Genomic DNA, 20021 nt, shown 5'->3' on the forward strand with positions numbered 1-20021 from the left:
GGAAACTTTCTATATTCATGTCCATGTAGTATGGTAAGTAGAAATAAGCAAAAGTGTTTCTGTGTAATCGTCTCAACCAATGTTTATATGGCAGCGAATCAGTTCACATTACAATGCCCGTATAGTTGCAGTAGACCCTTCACATTATATTATTGTCATATATTGTGTGGCTGTTAGTATGGTGAAACATAATTTGCACATTTACACAGTCAAACTTCAGAAACAAAAGCTAGGTAGTGCTCTCTAACTGAACGTTGCACTACATATGCCTGGGTAGTTCCCTTAAAGTGAACGTGTTACTTCACATGCCAACTACATGGCAATGGGTTTCACCCATTCTTGCTTTTTCAAGGCAAGACTTATCTTTGCAACTGTCTATGGCTAGCAAAACACATACAATATTATGATATAATGTATGTGTTCCACCACGATCCTTCTTCTGCGATTAGGGCACATCAGTGTCGTATCTTGATTTTTGTTTATGTTCTTGCAATTAATTGCTAAATTGAGGCACCGCAGTATGCCTAATACGGCATTTAAGCAGAATTATGTGCTCATCTAAGGTACCAATGGGACACCACACCAACATAATCTGATCAAGATTCGGAGAATACAGAGATTTTGCCAATAATTGCAAGTACCTTACACAGAGCATCGACTACGTTTGTGGAAAGTCCCAGCTTGAGATGTCAACCATGATAGGCGTTCCCTAGAATGCTAAAGTCAATTCGTGAAGAAAGCTTGGAGTGACAATCTTTCCAATTACCTTACAAATGCAATAGGAAATAGTCAGATTTGCTGGCAAAAATGGATATAGGGTCTGACAGTGGTACATACCACGGCTTTGCAACACATCTAGAAATATTGCAATGTTGATTATTAAACCTGGGATAAATTGGATCTTCTAGTCTATGTTCTTCTGGAAACTTGCCCTCTGATTAGAGAAATGTATAATATTTGTTTTAGGGACCAGCGGAAATGCTCCCTCATTCTCTAGTTCTAATGCTCGTTCTCTTGTGTCTACTTTAAAGAGAGATTGTTATAAAGTATGGTTAGAGAAGCCTCTCAGATGAAAACACTTCACATCTGCCCTTACTTGTTGTTTATATTGGAGAGAGGAACAATGTTGTCTAAGGTGAAGCAGAAAGAGGAGGGGGGATGTCGGATATATAGGGATAAAGCACAAGGGAGATGCATTAGAGACAGCACTTTGAGTGAGTTGTAGGCCATGTTGAGGAATGTTAAGACATACTTCCATTGAAAGAGAGACAGTTAATATAATAGTAATAAGAGGTATTTGAGATTTAGGAGGTTGAATAGTGTGTATGGGGCAAAGGTTCAGACGTTATCAAAGAGTAGAAAGTAGTATCTTGAGGACCAGGGTAGATGACATTACAACAGAGCTGTGTGTACACAAACAATTAGTTTATCAGAGTTTTAGCTGAGCTTGGAGTAAGGATTGGGACTACATCTTCCAAGTGATGAGATTATTGTAGTGATAAGCAGTGGAATGCATGTTTTGATGGAGGGCAGCTACGCGTGACTGAAAAGGTTAACCACAAGGTTCCTGTAAGACTGTGCAAGTGCAATGATGTCAAGGGGGGAAAGGCTAAGGGGATAAGCCTGTGGTGCGATGGGTGAGAGGGCTTTGTGCAGAGTTAAGGAGTTCCAGGACAGAGAAATGTACTGGTCTGCGATATACAATGTTAGCAACTCAAGAGTTGCGCCGCTGATGCGTAAGGAGTACAATGTGAAGACAAGGGTGTCATGATCAACTCTATCCAAGCCGATTGAGAGGATTAAGAGCCTGAGTATGTGGGAGAGCCATCTGCAGTGGTTGAGATGAGGCAGATAGAGGACGCATGAGTTGAATGATGTGCATGACATCCAGACTAAAAGGGGTTGGGGTGGCTGTGCAAAAAGAGTGACTGGTATCATGAGAAAGTGACAGGGTCGGCCCCAGATAAGTTGAATCGGGTTTTACTAATATACGTTGGAAGCAGAGATGATAAGGACCATTGTGTCAGACAGTGATTTTAGTACATACTACACAGTTGCAAAACACACTGTTAACCTAATTGTACTGGGGCGCTCTTCATGCATTGCCTCAAGGAAATGTTTGTCTAGCGGACTTTAACGTACTGTCACACATTTTTAAACATAATGGGGATATCCTAATAAAAGTTAGAAACAGATTCAGGCTCTTTATTTTGTGAAGCATTTCAAGTTAAATTGACATTTTAAAAAGTTTTGAAAAAAACAGCACATAGTTTATTTGGAATTCTTTTGTTCACATGGCCACATGAATGACAGTTACCCACACACTCTTACAATATATAGAGGGGTGACCATCTAGGTTGTCTGTGATAAATCACCTGATATTTGACCTTCCCTGTATGTATTTATATTTCGATCAGCAGTGTAGGGAGATGCACATTTAACCTGATAAAGCAGAGTTGGTGTCCGGTCATTTGGTCGAAAATAAAAGATCGAATGACCATTTGATCGAATCAAAATGGTCGGAAAAAAAAAGCTCAAATTTTTTTATTTATTTATATATATATATATATTTTTTTAGTTTTGGTTGCTTAAAAAGTATTTTTAATAAAGAAAAAGGGGGTTTGGGAGAACCCCCCATAAAATAAAAAAAAATAAAAAAAATGTGACCTTTTTTTTCGACCATTTTACTTCGATCAAATGGTCATTCGACCATTTGGTTTTCGACCAAATGACTGGTAACCAGCAGAGTCAGCTTTTAGTTCAAGGAACGACCAATTAGAGCCCAGGTAACCTTCCTCCTTGCAGTATAGTAGTAGCAGGCCAATGCAGCCCAGGCAGTTCTCAACAACCACAAGCATTTATAATATTCAGAAATCGTTTCAAATCATTATATAGGCAGTACAGGATAACCTCCATATTGGAGTGCACATACTTTAACTCCAAACTACACATGCATAAAACCGTTTGAACAATAATTGGACCTCTCACAAACTGTATTAGAGAGCCATCGTCATTGTACATAATCATGTTTCAGCAAAGGAAATGTTGTGTTAACATATTATTGAGCCTGTACCTGGTTTTCTCTGTAAACTGAAAGATATTACATACGAAAATAATAACAAACTCCAGAACATACAGAAAATATCATGGAGAGGAGTGGTTCTCATAGTAGTATACTCTTTCATTCAGTGTCTCTGTATGCCAGACCCTTAATATGCTTCATCCATACAGTTTAAGAAAGATTGACCAGTAAATGTATTGAGCACATGTTCCATTCCTCTGTGCCTATAAAAAGCCCTTTCAACAACGGGCATGTTGGGGAGGTCCTACACCCAATTCTGATTATCTGAGTAATGGGTGACATTTAAAGTCTCAGAATGAATTCTTTTTGCCAGAAAACTACTTATAGGAACCCCAAGCCTTCAAGGTTGTCATGTGGCAGTGAATGCAGGCGAATAGCATCACGCTGCCTTAATTCCAGAGTTTATCACAGATTGTATATGTCTTTAACCTGGTCCCAACAAATACTGATTTTGATGTGGTCCCATAAGACACGGGATAGTTATCCAACTTGTTGTTGTACCCTCAACAAAGGTCCAGTGCACTCAGGACCTGGTTCACAATGATCTGTGCTGGGGATGATGATGATGAGGAGATATATGTGAGCATTCCCAGAATTGCACCTGCTACCTTGCTCTTGTTTCATGTCTAAAACCTGAGATAATCTGTCAATACCTGGAGCAGTGTTCAGCCGCTCACATGCACATGGCTTTCATAAGCATTTTCTCAATGGCATCTCAAAGATGAGCTAAGCATTCCCATATTGTCTCCAGTTTAAGGTTGTGTTAATCACGTATTGTTTATCAAGTGACTACAGTCATCTCATTTTATGCACCAGTGTAAACCTTTGTGAATCTGACGCGCTGTACCATAATTTCACTTAACGTGACCTCATGCCCCACTACAGGGATGTTTCTGTAATATTCCTCCAGCACCTCTACCAGGTTTCCTTCCTTATTACTTGATTAAATAGGAAACTAAGGTGATCTTTCCTGGTCAAGCTCACATCCTTTGGGTGATGCTGCATGTTAAAAAGGCAGCATCTGGGTTGTTACCTATCACGTTCTACTCAAGGATGAACTACCTGTTGCAAGGTTGGTACTCCAGAGACCAGTAACTGTACTGGTTTTAATCTACTGTACTTCAAAGCATTACTGTGCGTTGTCGGTGAAAGGCAATCTATTGTAATGTTACTTCTCTCCGATGCCGCCTGCTTCCAAAAGCTCTAAATTAATGTTTAAAGTGGCCCAAATACACGCTCCAATGAAAGACATGATTAGTTCTTGGGGAAAACACGTCTCACCCTCTCTTCCTCTGAAGGGAAGCAGAATCAGTGAAGTACTATGCGGGAATGAACATCGTCCTGCCACCATCCTGCTTTCAGTCAGCTATCCTGCATGTTTCTCTCCATGGCTTTAGTTCCAATATAATCAAGTAAAAGGCAGACATTTGGAATCACCTTATTGTCAGCAATGGCCCATCATTGCCATCATCAATTGATGCCTAAGTTAGTGTAGTGTGCATTTGTGATCAGCCATCACCCTTTTTTTCTAATCTAATGAATTTTTAAGTTTTGGGCAGCCAGTGTGAAAGGTGGTTGGGCCATTGTATTTTAGCTAAAGCAATCTACTTAAAAAAAAACCTAATATATAGGATGTATATTTGTGAAATAGACTAAATTATTCAGTATCAGGACTTTCTTAATGGTTCACGACCCTTGCCAGATTTACCACTTTTCTTTATTCTTTATTTAGCCTCCATAATTTATCTGTATTAGGATTACATAAAAAATGTATAGTTTATTATATACATTGTTTCAGAGAAGATCTGAAAAGAAGATCTAAAAGCAACACATGAGTATTTGTATATATATATAAACAAATTGATACTCGAAACGTTTAACATTAAATTAAGTAAACATTTTATGATATTCAATTTTACTTGAAAAGCAAATAGATTGAACACCACTATCTTATAAGTGTTTAAAAATAAACAGTTCGGTAGTGCATACTCTTTAGATGGGCGAGAAGATAGGATGCCCAGACAAAAATACTAATATAGTTCTATATGAACTAAGAGTGCTAAAAGTTATGGAACTGTAGATAATAATACAGCATTAGACGATAGCAGAATTTCAAGAACCATATATGTTTTCAAAGTGTATCTTTCTGCAGATTGTAAAAAAAAAAAAGACCCTGCAAGATTGGGCTATTTTAGTAATTACTACAATTCAAGACTCAATCCAGGAGGGAAGAAAGCTCAGTGAATTAGGACACTGCCTCAGATGTTTAGCAAGCCTGCAGTTTACAAGTTCGAATACTAGCAGGGCTTGCTCAGCCCATCACCATTCTGAGGTTTTTAAATTGAGTACCATTAAATTGGATAATAATGACATTTATAATAAATGGCAGACTGCAGTAAACTCTAAATCATTTCCTCATTACAGTTGAGTAGTAACTACTGTAACTTAAATAACTAACAACAGTTGAGCTGTGACTTCACTATACCTGCTGTTTGAGCCTGCAATAAGCAGAACTCCAGTTAGTAATGGAGCACTAATTAGAACTGTAGCTAGCTTTTTGAGATTCTTTCAAAATATATTTCCATGAGACTTTCCAGGCATTAACTAGTAATGTTCATGATAGTATGTTTATTATGTTCACTGGGTTTAACAAATGAGAGCAATATCTACATGCTATCTCTCAGTTCAAACTAAAAACATGTTTAAATATATTGAATTAAGCTAATTATAGTTTTTTTTGCAAAACAATCCGAGCTGCACAATATTTCTTTTCTTCAACCGCTTGTATGCAGGAGACTGCAAGCTTTGGCTCTGCAGATGGGTGGGACTACAATGCTCATCAATTCCATCCAGTATTGCCAATCATGTGGGACAATGGGAGTCGTAGTCCATATACCTGAGAGCCACAGGCTCCCGAGCCTTGTAGTAGAGGATGCAAGTGACTTAGTATCAAAGGGGGTGATCGCACACTCATGCATTAAAGGGCATACAACCCCCCTTAGCATACGTAAATAGGGTCTTGCAAATCACCATGCAGTTTCATGACTTTGTGAAGGAACTTGGACTATGTGCGTCTATTTGGTCTGCGGTGCCATGGTGACTTTTAATATCCTTATACCATACAGTAGGTGATAGTTTATTTCTTATATAATTACTATGCTGGGAACTGGAAGAAATCCCACAGATAGGGCTACTTAAAAACATAATACTATAATTATGCCTTAAAAAAATGTCCCGTTCGTTAAAACCAGCTCTTGGCCCTTGGCCTCCATTAGACCTCTCCATAGCCATAGTTGGTTGTGTTTTCCTACCCCATAGAAATTAGTGGCACCAATGAACATTATATTGGTAGAAAAATGTGGTCTTTAAACAGTCAGCTATCTTTTTATATACTGTAATAAAAACTTTAATTTCTGATCAAGACAACTGTTTTGACATATATTTAATTATATGATTAGAGTACTATTTTATCACTTTCTCAATCTTGATTTCAATGTATATATCTTTCAAAAAAAAAACCTTTTCCAGTCACCTTTCGCATTGCCTCTTACAATATTTATCTTTTCATCTGCTTCTGGCCTTCCACTTATCTTCTTACCTTAACAGTTAATACTAATCCTTAGATATCTCCTCATCTATCCATCATTCTTTTTCTTTTTTTTCCCTGGCCTCACCTTATCTTCTAAAACTAAAAGTAATCAGAATGTAAATCAACATTACTCTCCCGCCCTGCCTTTCCTTTGAATTTTCTTTTCTTCCTCCCTTTTCAGTTGCTCTAAACTCGTCCTGGTGGTAATTTTTTATGGTTTTTACTCATCAAATTGGTCACATTTCCATTCATTCTATAAGAGTTGGTTGTTGAATATTCACCAAATCAACAGATGACATGCTTTCCTTTTGTTCAGTGGGATCAACCAGCAGTTTGCAATGCCTGAAGAGTTTTACTAACATAACCTTTCCTCTGCACCCTAGATCATTTGAATTTCAAGCCAGCTTCCCCAAGGAGTCTTTGCTCTCAATCCTGATATATGACCATGACTTGATTGGATCAGATGACCTCATTGGAGAAACAAAAATTGATCTGGAGAATCGTTTCTACAGCCGGCATCGGGCTACCTGTGGCTTGCAAAGCCAATATGAAATGTAAGCTCATTTTTACAAGCTGCTCTTGATGCATGTGATCAGCAGACAAGGTTTGTTTTGTATGTAGATGAAGAAACAGTATAGTTTGTAAATGAGCCATGTCATCCAAACCTGTCTACAAGCTATAACCCTGTATGTATGACTCTTTATGGATGTCTTTGCATTGGGGACAGAGCATATGCACAGCTCTGCTTCCACTTCTAAACATCAGGCATACTTGCGCTCTATGGCTTGATGGATAACAAAAACGTTAATGTTAGGGTGAGTGCTAGGAAAAGAAAAATAGGATCCAAGGGGGTGTGCAATATGTACTTAGCAATTAAAGCATGCAGACCTTCTTTCATGCACATATGTAACAAATATAATAAAAGCTGTGGTCATTCATAGATTCCCAAAATGTTCTTTGATTCTATGCAAAGCAGCCAAGAACCTGCAATGGTAGTATTAAGCTTGTTCTTCGTTCCCATTGAGGCATTTTGAAAGAGTACAACAAGATTTAACGAGCGTACTCATCTTGGAATGATACACTTCTATCAAATAATGTATATGTTCATTCTAGGTGCTAATAATGTGCTTTGCTCAGTAAGACATGTGTAACTTTCATATTAGGAGGACTGCAATATGTACTGGAAGTGATCATTAGTAATCAACATTGAAACACTTTTAAAGTAGCCATTTTGCAATATTATCGAAATTAAATAATTTCCTTTTATAAATAGATTGTTTTGCCAAATATACACCCCACATACATGATGTATCGTTATTGGAAATGTTTGCACACAGATGAAAAGCAATGATCTTTTATATCTGTGAGCACTGATATGATGTTTCAGTTTTACAGGTTGTCCCCTTACTGTGTAATCACTAGCAATTAGCACAATATGCAAAATGAGAAACACACTTGTGGAACTGCAGCCTAATCCTCGGGTTCCATTCAAGGATTGTCAGAACCCAGGGCCCTGCAAAGCCTCCTATCTCCCCATGTAATATCTATGCCAACTTCCAAAATGGCAAATCATTTGCTGGGCTCCTGGGGTGGGCAGAAAGTGGCACAGAGTAATGTGGTGAAGTTCGAGCTGGGACACATTCATATGCTCAAAGTATATTGTAATGTGCCAGGGAACTTCCTTTCAAACTAAGAATATATTAACTTTTTAGCTTTGAGGCTGTTCCATGTGGGATTTTAGGTCATCATCACTTGGAAGAACTATTTTGGCACGCACCCCTACAAAAACGGAGCAGAGCACGTTTTGTTCATCAAGAGGTTTATGTTTGCGATAATCTCTTTAATTTGTAACTATTTACTTATCTATTTTGCATAGCAAACATATTTTAATGTATGCTATCACAAAAAGCTCTTGAAGATGAAAGCGTAAATACATTATTTTTCTATTACCACATAACGGCAACGCGTCCTCAGTGTGATGGAAAAATGCCTGCAGGATAGACATGATGAAAATGCAGCTCTCTAAATATCAAGTTGATCCTTGGGGGATGCCTCAGTCACTGCTTCTCCCGTTCCATCTTTACCCATAACCCTTCCCGCCATCCGGCCGTCATGATTTATGTGTTTCCTCTGGTCACACTTCTGTCAGCAACGCCTTGCATGGATTCTAGCCAAAGAGAGACAGACAGAGAGTAGAGTGAGAGTGAGAATGACAGAGACACTGAGAGAAGAAGAGCGTGGAGAGATTATGAGTGAGAGAGAGAAACAGAGTGGGGGGGGAGAGTTAGATTAGCGTATGACACACTGGGTACAGCTAGTTACCTTTTAACCACATTTCAGGAGGACTATGGGCCTGTTTTGGTTATTTAATGCCCATGTCAAATGTCCTTAATAGGTATACAACTTAATCTATTGAGCCTTAGTACTAAATCAAGGTCTGGTTTTAAAGACAATGTACACCAGCGGATTGCTGTTTTGCAGGGTATTTACACAGGGCAAACAATGTTCCTGGTGCAAACATGCATTAAGATAACACACATTTGCAATATTGACATTTTGCAAATACTGTATAAAATGACACCAGAGCAAAGTTTCTGTAATTTGGTTAAAACATTGCTTATTCATAGGGTAATGACTGCATTAGGGTGTGTACTGATCTACACTACTGCCTGACATCTCCATTTCAAGCCTGCCAGATCCTGATTTAGTTTGGGTGCACAGTGCATTTCATTTGCCTTTGTAACTGGAAAAAAAGCCAGAACAATACGTTCTGCTTGGGAAAGGATTGGGGAAGATGGGTTTGGATAAGGCACGCTGTAGTTAAATATTCACTAGAACACTTCACATAAAGCCTTATCAGAGCTATTTCATTCCGAATACGCTCATCGCAAGGCTCCTTCGGCCTGAATTGATGCCTGCTGCAATATGAGTGAATGAGATTGTCCCCATTATGAATACATTTAGGTTTCAATTGCTTTTTTGCTTCTTATTCAGAGTCGTGGTTTGGAGCAGATGCATTCACGAGCATGCAAAGTAACAGAGGCCATTTTGGAACAGTGTGTGCCGCCCTGTATATTTATTTTACTGTTTCATATGTTATGCTATTTGATATTTGTATAATGCCTACTGCCACTGTTATGGCTTCAAAGCTCTGCAGTGGATGAACGGCCTTCGGTAGACCATAGTGTGTGTAAACATGTAAATAAATGGAGCAATGCTATGCAGGCAAACATGCATTCACACAGTGATTAGCAGTGATGGCTCGGGAAAAACATTTGAAATCGTGCAGCACGTATTTCTCAGTCTGCTATGTCAGTGATTATGTGACAGCTGGACTGGATTTTTCGTGGAACTCAGCTGTGTTCTATGGGTTGCAGTGCAAGAGGAGGCAAGGGAATTGTAAATTGTCTATCAATGCCTAAGGAAACTGTCTGCAGTTGAGGGCTCTGCTATACTTTACATGCAGAACACGTGCACACTAACACAGTCACATGCAAATGACATGCACTATTGTCAGATAAGACACAGATACATTCAGTACATGTCCTCTTGTCTGTAATATGTCGTTATTGCAGTAAAAAGTGTATTATACTGGATTCAAACATGGTGGTGGCAATATATAGGGCCTCATTACACGGTAGGCGGTAAACCATGGCGCTATTAGCGCCATGGTTCATGCCGGTAATTTACCGGTACCGCCTTGGAGGAAAGGGGAATTACCGCCCTATTCCAAGGTTGGGAAGGCGGTAATTCCTCCTTCCTCCATTGCCCTTCCCCATTCCCATTTTTGCCCCATAGGGCATAATGGGAATGGGGAAGGCGCTAATTACGGTACTGCAAGTTGCGGTACCGTAATTAGCACCCTGGTCCCTTTGCGGGTTGGATTTATAACGCCTGCAAAAAGCAGGCGTTAAATTCCCCAACCCGCAAAGGGACCTCGTAGTAAGGCGGTAAGGATTTACCGGTACCGGTAAAATACCGGTACCGGTAAACCCTTACCGCCTACCGTGTAATGAGGCCCATAGTCACCTATATAGAAAAATACCGACCTATTTTACCTCTTTTTTCCATACCATCACCAGTCTCCAGGATACACGGTTAATCAGTGCTGCTCTAGAGTGGCTAAATCCAGAGACAGAAGGGACCACATCAATGCAGCCCCAGAATGCCCATATTCACATTAGGCCACAACCACTACCGACTTAGTGTGGGTAGGTTCAAGAGCAGCAGGGGGTGAACCATTATGGCCCCAGTGTGGCTGGATTCAAAAGCCGGAGGGACCAAACCGGAACAGTTCAACGTGGCCACCTTCAAAAGCAGCAGATATCGATCCAGGAAAACTGAAAGCAGTAAGAACCAAATCAGGACTTTTCCACTGTGGCCAAGTTCGAAAGCAGTAGAAAACCCCAAAAGAGGGCAGTTTTAGTGTTGTTGAACTCAAAAGAAGCAGAAAGCAAACCAGCACAGCTATGGTGAGGCTAATCGCAAAGTAGTATAGATTGAAACCGGTGAAGCACTAATGTTGTTAAATTCAGAAGCAACAGAGACTTTGTAATAACGGAGATGAGGGTTGCACCGGGTGTGGCCACGCTCCCACCCATCCCAGAGTATACACAAAGATACAAACTGATAACTGGTCTATAAACAGTCAATAAAACACTAAGAGCCATGTGGTTCTCATTGAGTGTAGTGTATATTGTGTGCCTTAGGTAGGGCAACAGATATAATTTGCAGGTAGCCACGAAAAACACTTGCACCTAGACATGAAAAACGCTTACACATAGACACGAAAAACACTTGCATGTAGACCCAAAAAACACTTGCATGTTGCCACAAAGAACACTTGAACATAGACGCTTAGAACACTTCCATGAAGAACACAAATATGCAAGACACAAACAAAACAACATGGTGGGGAATGAACAAAAGTGGCGCAATTGATTAGACCAAACTTTACGAGGCATCAATTCCTAAATACTGTAAACGGACAAAAATTGGCTTAAAAGTAAGTCTTCTCGTCTCACAATGCTCGGACGAGCCACAAACACCAAGGTGAGTGCGCCTATGGGAGTTCTGCTTAGCAAGCTGAAACCACACCAGATAATGTTTCCCATTGCATGCAGCACAATAACTAAGATAATTAGTTTTAATTTGTTGCAGAGAGAAACACCCATATCTTTGAAGCCCAGGTGCAGACAGGTGCCATGCTAAGCAATCCCACAGCAAATTAATACACAGTACCCTGAGTGGCTGCCGAAAGAAAGCACACACACGTTCAAATAGCATAGCATCCAACAAATAGATGCAATTGAGATCTGGACAGTGAACCTCAACCACATGATTCCAACACTGACCATTCATTCCTAAACCAATTAGATAATGCACCTTCCACTCCCTTAGCAAATCCAGACACAGAGATGACAGTCAAGGCCATGAATAAAGCTGGTATATAAGACCTCAGGCCTGGGAACAGAAGGGAGTAACTTCTTTAAAACAGATCATAGCGGTTCGCCCATCTCTCCTTGCCCATCAGGTAACTTGGCACTGTGCAAGGTATTGAAGGGCAAATGAGCAAATGTCCAACCAACTAAATCAGGTTTTATTTAATCAAATAGGGTAGTACAGTGCCAACCAATAAGGTGTTGAATTGAAATTAATCATTTGAAGTAGGTTGAACCTAGGAGGAGTTAATAGTTGCAGAATAACTAATTATACTAAGGTTCACTCATAGATTACTGAGCATAAGGCCCTTTGGGTATCGTGCATACAATGGAAGGGGATGCAGAATAGCTCTGACACCAAATAATCAAACCAACTAAGGAAGATGGCAAAGGTGCTGTTTTATTAGGAATTATCTAAAACAGGGAGTTACAACAGACATCAACAGACGTTCGCTCGAGCTCTCAGTGCATTTATCATAAAAACATACTTAAATGCAAATAATACATCAGACGTGATGTAATACTACGTGGCAAATAAGAAAAACCTACGAGGGATTGTAATACGTTCAAGGGGAACAAATAAGCATACTTACTATAAGGGCTATGATTGTGATTGTCTATCTACTGTCAGGTGGACAACTTATGCCTACCTCTAAAACATGTCATCTTCAACACTATTAAGTACACAGTATATCATTGGCTCTCAAACTATAAGGCTCTTCGGTATACGTCCCTCTATAATTGGTTGGCACGCTTGTGCCATGTCTGGAACATTCGGTTTAATTAGAAGCACGTAAGCTCAGACCCAGATGCTACGAGATGGACTTGACTTTACCTCCCCACCCAACTAGCCCAATATCTCTCATCACCCATGCCTTTTGCCATGAAGATTGACTTTGAACTTGGCCTTGCAAAGTATTGTTGTCTTTGGGAATATATGGGAGTGCGAGCACTCACTATCATTGTTCTAGGACTCCATGCTCAACTCTATTTCCATCCTTGGCTCACGTGAAAGGAGAACGCGATTTGCTCAATTTTGCAGAATTTAAATGTATTAAATGAATAAAACTTGGCACGCTTGGTGCTCTTTCTTTGCACCCTAACAAGGGATGATTTAGCTTCACACGTTCACTGCCTTAATGAATATATAACCGACCTTGGCTGCTTCAGCTTTGATACCAGGCCAGACAGCCTCGCTATTCATTTCCACAATCTCAGCTTATTCTTGCTGCAACACAGTTCTCGCCTTTTCTCCCCATGGGTCCTGGCTTACTAAATTCATGACCCTTATGTCCAGTTTCTATACAATGGCAGCTTCTCCTGCAGTCTATTGACTACATATAGCCAGCTTCTAAGATTACTTAATCTACTTGCGTTACAGCATCTGTATAGTTATTGAATGGTTTGCATTTTCTGCAGTGCTTTACACACGTGCAATTTCCTTTTCGCATATAAAAGTTTACTTGAATCTTAAATTCGTCATTAGTTTCTGTAAGATATATGCATTCTTTTCAGCCAATATTCTCAGTGCATCATGCTCATCTTTCGTGATGTCACTGGCTTCTCTTTCACTCTTTTTCATATTCCTTCAGGGAGTTCCTCCCTCAGATTGTCGTCTCTTCAGGGATATATTTGATAGGGTTTTTCCAGAAAATACCTTCTTTCGAATATTGACCCTGGCATGGTCACACCTGCTGGTGTTAAGCATGGTGTAGTCTTGGACTTCCAACATATAGGAGTCAGGGAGGCGGGATTCACTGTACAGGCATGCAGCTGCTCCTCTACATTCCCCCATCTGGTCGAGTCATCGACCACCTCTTCAATGGTCTCCACATCTTGCTATTTTCTCTTTAAAAGATGCTTCTTTGGAGTCCAGATATTCATCACCCCCCTCAGGGGTCCGGCTGATTTAACATGTTCATCTACACTCCAGGTCATGTATTTGCACTGTCCATTTGGATTACAATAGACCCATTGTCCCACGTACATCTTATGATTCTTTAGATACAGGAACTTTGTTCCTTCAGGTGCTAGGATGCCGGCCTCTTTGCAATGTCTGACATCTTCATCAGTCAATTCCTTGGGACCAAACCCAGATTCGACATCGGTCATGATCTTCATTCTTACTGCTTTCTTTGCTGTCTTCTTGCATTGGGCGATCACTATCCTGATTACACAGAATCCAAACATCACCATCACCAATATTGCTCCAAGAAACCTGAAGATGTTTGCCATCCACTGCAGAATCCATGAGAATATGTCTTCCATCTTGTTATGCAGGTTCGTTAGCAACTTTATGTCCTCTGTCAAGGTCCCATTCTCATCATCATGAGAAGGTGTGAATGTGCAACATGGTACTCTTGTTCAGAGGAGAATCGCCTAGAATTTCGGTGCTGGACTGCCCCTGGGAAGGACAAAGACTGATATGCGGGGAAATGTCTTCTCTGTGAAAAGAACAGTGAGCTAAAGACTTGGTTGAAACTCTCCCAGGGGCCATCCACCCAAGAACAAGTCAATGGGCTGTATTCATGCTGGTAGAGAGTTTCCCAGACCCCCCTCTGTTTTGTATACCAAGTAACTTTGGGTCTCACCCTAAGTTAACAGGGGAATCCAGATGTGGACCCCTTGCTCACTGCTCTTAGAGAGTGTAAGAGGATTCAATTCAACACGACAGCTAAGTCAATGCCTAGTCTGGGATACTGAATGGAAACCCTTATTGATATATCTTTATGTCCAGTTCATGAGTTCTGGATGACTACCCCTATATAACACCCCTCTCTTAGAATCCCCATGACCCCACTGAGCCAAGAAGTAGTTCTGTTTAGCAAGTTTAAAAGGTTTATTTGAGAAATAAAACAAAATATAGATACCACGCTTTTATATTAAATTAATAATCGATATCGCCCTTATAAATATAATGTTAATCAACAATGGGTAATCTGACACTAGCACACTTCTTTATAATCAATGAGGAGTTAGTATAGGATGGATAAAGTAGCAAAAATACTTTTATGATTTCAAGGGAAAAGCAATGAGGAATAAAATGCAGTACAGAAATACTTGATATGATTTTAGCAAAAGATAAGATAATCACTTTTTCTCTGGCAATTCACCCCCCTCCCCTCTGCAATGTAAGAAATGGAAGGAGATGGAAAGAGGAGCACACAGTTCTCAGGAATGCAATCAAATACAATACGAAATTCAGTTCCCCCCCCAGCAAGCTTAGAAGAAACAGGTAGGAGTTTGAAACACAGGCCCAAAATGCTTTTTAAATGTGATGGCAATGGATGGGAAAATGTGCCGACTGATTTTAATTCCCTCTAGAGATTCAGGGTGAGTGGGAGATGCGTGTTGGTATTAGTTCAGGCTCACTTTAGCAATGCTCTATGATTTATTACCAAGTTGCAAACGGATTTTAACAAAGGAAAGAATGGAGCTGCTATTTTGACAAGTGGAGAAACTGAGCCAAAATCGCAAATCGCGGTAAATTCCGCGAGTGCGTGTCTCGCGATTGCGGAAAAAGTATAAGGAGGTGGAAGTCGGTTCTAGGTTCGAAGCCTAGATTCTGAGCTTTCAGAGGAAAGTTAAATTTCGTTCCTAGCCCAAACGGTTCCAGAGATACGGACGATTAAATAAAGGTAGTTTTTCGGATTTAAAGTACACTCAAAATGACAGGTGACAGCTTGCAGCTTGCAGGTGACAGCTTGCAGCTTCAGAATTGACAGGTGACAGTTGTGCAGCTTTAAAAATGAGCTTTAAAAATGACAGATGACACGATTTCTAGGAGGCAGTTCTACTTAGGTTAAAATAGTTTGGATTAGATTATTTTAACTAAGAGATTGGTTCTGCACAGTTCTGCTAGGTACTCACAATATAAATTTGAAATAGGCCTCGCCACGGATCTGGTCAGGTTTTGGACTGGACTCCGGTTCTGGTCTCGGCACTTCACAGTGATCTGGGTCAGCTCTCTGGTTCTGCTCACAGCGGTCTGGGTCACTCTGGATCTCTGGTCTGGTCTCTGGCAATTGTTCTTGGCAAAAGAATTCAAACAGCTCGCCCGGCTGTGGAATAGTTCGCAAATGATTTTAAGGTTGCCGAGGCCTGCTGAGAAGAGTTCTCAGTTTGTGGGTTTAGGCCCTTGCTTTAAGTTCTGAAGTAAAGTTCTGGTCTTTGGAGATTGATGGATTTGAAGTCTGGATCTCTGGATGTGAAGTCGTCGGTCAGCATGCTCCGCAGCAAATGGAATTGAATGTCTCTACCTGTCCCAGCAGTCTCTTTTTATGTGTTTTGGAAAGTGGGTGTGTGCGTTGGTTATAACTAAACCTGCCCCTCTCACTTATCATTGGCCAATTCCTCCTCTCTCCCTTGATTGGGGGAAGGAAATGTGAGTCAGAGTGATGCTGTAGGTTTTATGGTCAGAGGAACCTCCCCTGGTCAGTTTGCCCACAAATCTATATTTGATTCAAATACATCCTTCCCGGATATACAATTTGTTGAAATTACATGTGCACATTATATATTCCTTATGGTCCATGCTTGTCCGCCTCTGATCTTCCTGGGGGCTTGCATTCAAAAATGACAACATTTTGCGCTTTTTAACTGGTTTTGCAATATCGGACATTTACCCAAAATTACACACATGTGCGCAAGGAGTATGGACATTAATTGATGAAGTGTCAGATTTTTAACATGCAGACATTTGGAGTGAGACCCTATTTTCCGCTAGCAACCCCCCAGAATACACCACAGGGTCCTAACGCCTCTCAAAACGTTCACAGAAAAATCACAAAAATAATGATATTACTTACATAATTCTGACAAGTCCGCACTATGAGTTATCTATCTTTTTAAAATTAAGCCCTGGTCAAACAGGGGTGTGGCTTCCCACATCACAGGGTGGAATAACTGGTTTATCCACTTCCCCCAAGCTCAGCTGCTAGCAGAGGCACTGCCCCTCCCAGTTTCCCCTAAGAGGAAGCCACTTTACGGCCCCACAATATAACATTTGCCTGAGTCCAGGACAGGCCTTTGTTCAACTCCCTGTAGTCCCCAGCTGCTCCACCCCTAATCTAATCAGAGAGGTGACAACTCCTTTTGGCAAGGGGAGTGGCTGAACAGGTTTCTCCTGTTGGGGGTAGTTGTCAGGCAGAATCCAGTTTCACTAAGCCAGGTTTCAGCTAAATGTCACTTTTTGTTCCCAGTTTAAATCACTTACAATTTTTACATATACATTAAATAATTACTTCCTTCAAGTCATTTCAGAATATAGTTTTACATTGTATCCACCTCTTAGCAAATCTTTCCTTGGTCTGGTTTTGTTTCATTTGTGCAGTTTTACACAAAAGTCTGGTGGTTTTAAAATGACGGCTTTCTGATAGTGGTGAGTACTGGTAATGCAACCATTTTTGGGATTAAGAAAATGAATTCCCCACAGTTCTGAGTTGCTGTTTTTTGCAATCAGCATTGCCATTCCCAATGGTTTCAGGCTACTGTGTGTGTAGCCCAATGGTGGTTTTAGGCAGTGGCCTCCTGTGCTCACAACATAGGCAAAAATGGGTGGCAGCCTATTCTTCATGCATTTCCCTGTGCATTTTCTGGGAAGTTCTGGCCATCATGATGTTTTCAATGCCAGTAAGGCACAGTTTTTGTGGTAGGGCTCGGATGCATGGGTAAAAACATCCCACAAGAGGCACAGCTTCACCTCACTGATGATGCCCAACAAGGCTGAAACACGGAATAGGGTTGCTGTGGTACTCTTGTTCAGAGGAGAATTGCCTAGCCTTTCGGTGCTGGACTGGCCCTGGGCAGGACAAAGACTGATATGCGGGAAATGTCTTCTCTGTGAAAAGAACAGTGAGCTAAAGACTTGGTTGAGACTCTCCCAGGGGCCATCCACCCAAGAACAAGTCAATGAGCTGTGTTCGTGCTAGTAGGGAGTGTCCCAGACCCCCCTCTGTTTTGCATACCAAGTAACTTTGGGTCTCACCCTAAGTTACCAGGGGAATACAGACTTGGACCCCTTGCTCACTGCTCTTAGAGAGGCACAGCTTCACCTCACTGATGATGCCCAACAAGGCTGAAACACCTGTATGGAGTTGCTGTGGTACTCTTGTTCAGAGGAGAATTGCCTAGCATTTCGGTGCTAGACTGCCCCTGGGCAGGACAAAACTGATATGCAGGGACATTTCTTCTCTGCGAAAAGAACAGTGAGCTAAAGACTTGGTTGAGACTCTCCCAGGGGCCATCCACCCAAGAACAAGTCAATTGGCTGTGTTCGTGCTGGTAGAGAGTTTCCCAGACCCCCCTCTGTTTTACATACCAAGTAACTTTGGGTCTCACCCTAAGTTGCCAGGGGAATCCAGACGTGGTCCCCTTGCTCACTGTTCTTAGAGAGGCACAGCTTCACCTCACTGGTGATGCCCAACAAGGCTGAAACACGCGTATGGGGTTGCTGTGGTACTCTTGTTCAGAGGAGAATTGCCTAGCCTTTCGGTGCTGGACTGGCCCTGGGAAGGACAAAGTCTTCTCTGTGAAACGCGGAAAATGTCTTCTCTGTGAAAAGAACAGTGAGCTAAAGACTTGGTTGAGACTCTCCCAGGGGCCATCCACCCAAGAACAAGTCAATGGGCTGTGTTCCTGCTGGTAGAGAGTTTCCCAGACCCCCCTCTGTTTTGCATACCAAGTAACTTTGGGTCTCACCCTAAGTTACCAGGGGAATCCAGACGTGTTGCCCTTGCTCACTGCTCTTAGAGAGGCACAGCTTCACCTCACTGATGATGCCCAACAAGGCTGAAACACGTGTATGGGGTTGCTGTGGTACTCTTGTTCAGAGGAGAATTGCCTAGCATTTCGGTGCTGGACTGGCCCTGGGAAGGACAAAGACTGATATGTGGGGACATTTCTTCTCTGTGAAAAGAACAGTGAGCTAAAGACTTGGTTGAGACTCTCCCAGGGGCCATCCACCCAAGAACAAGTCAATGGGCTGTGTTCGTGCTGGTAGAGAGTTGCCCAGACACCCCTCTGTTTTGCATACCAAGTAACTTTGGGTCTCACCCTAAGTTACCAGGGAAATCCAGACGTGGACCCCTTGCGCACTGCTCTTAGAGAGGCACAGCTTCACCTCACTCATGATGCCCAACAAGGCTGAAACACGTGTATGGGGTTGCTGTGGTACTCTTGTTCAGAGGAGAATTGCCTAGCATTTCGGTGCTGGACTGCCCCTGGGCAGGACAAAACTGATATGCAGAGAAATCTCTTCTCTGTGAAAAGAACAGTGAGCTAAAGACTTGGTTGAGACTCTCTCAGGGGCCATCCACCTAAGAACAAGTCAGTGGGCTGTGTTCGTGCTGGTAGAGAGTTTCCCAGACCCCCCTCTGCTTTGTGTACATGGACCTGCCTCGATCCACCTAGAGAAGGGGCACACCACAAATAATAGATACCTATATCCATTACATACTTGCATCATATCGACATAGTTGATACCTAAATGCTGAAACTGACTATTCGGTCGAGGTATTACCCCTCTAATTATTCTCAGTGTATGCCCAGCAGTATATTTTTGACACACAGTGCAGTTTACCATAAATAGTGCAACGTGTTCCAGTAAATTCGGAATGAACCAGTCTTCTGCAATTGTAGCAGTAAGACTCACCCTAGTTACATGCTCGGTGTAATGCAGCTGTTCAAGCGCGACCTTCAATAACCCTAATGGCATCACCAACTTTCCAGTGCTGTCTTCTCAACAAAATTCTTCTGTGCGGGATAAAGAACACCCCCTTCATTTCCACAATTTCTGCTCTTCCTGTGGTGCACTCCCTTGAATCTCCATTAGTTGGGTTGTCGACAATGTATTAAACCCTTCTTGCATTAACATGGCTATAACTACTTTTTCTTTAATACTCTCAGTATC

The 20021-nt window shown here is 41.4% G+C and overlaps 1 protein-coding gene across 1 annotated transcript in view; it reads left to right on the plus strand.

The window, feature by feature from the left end:
• The window catches only part of FER1L6 (fer-1 like family member 6), a 1078814-nt gene that overhangs the window by 817158 nt on the left and 241635 nt on the right, over positions 1 to 20021 (plus strand). The window contains exon 33 of the mRNA XM_069621590.1: positions 7055 to 7225. Coding sequence (XP_069477691.1) covers positions 7055 to 7225 — 171 coding nt within the window. The remainder of the gene's footprint in view (positions 1 to 7054; positions 7226 to 20021) is intronic.

Source organism: Ambystoma mexicanum, chromosome 5q, assembly GCF_040938575.1.
Source record: "Ambystoma mexicanum isolate Mex_15411 chromosome 5q, UKY_AmexF1_1, whole genome shotgun sequence".
Classification (NCBI taxonomy): domain Eukaryota; kingdom Metazoa; phylum Chordata; class Amphibia; order Caudata; family Ambystomatidae; genus Ambystoma; species Ambystoma mexicanum.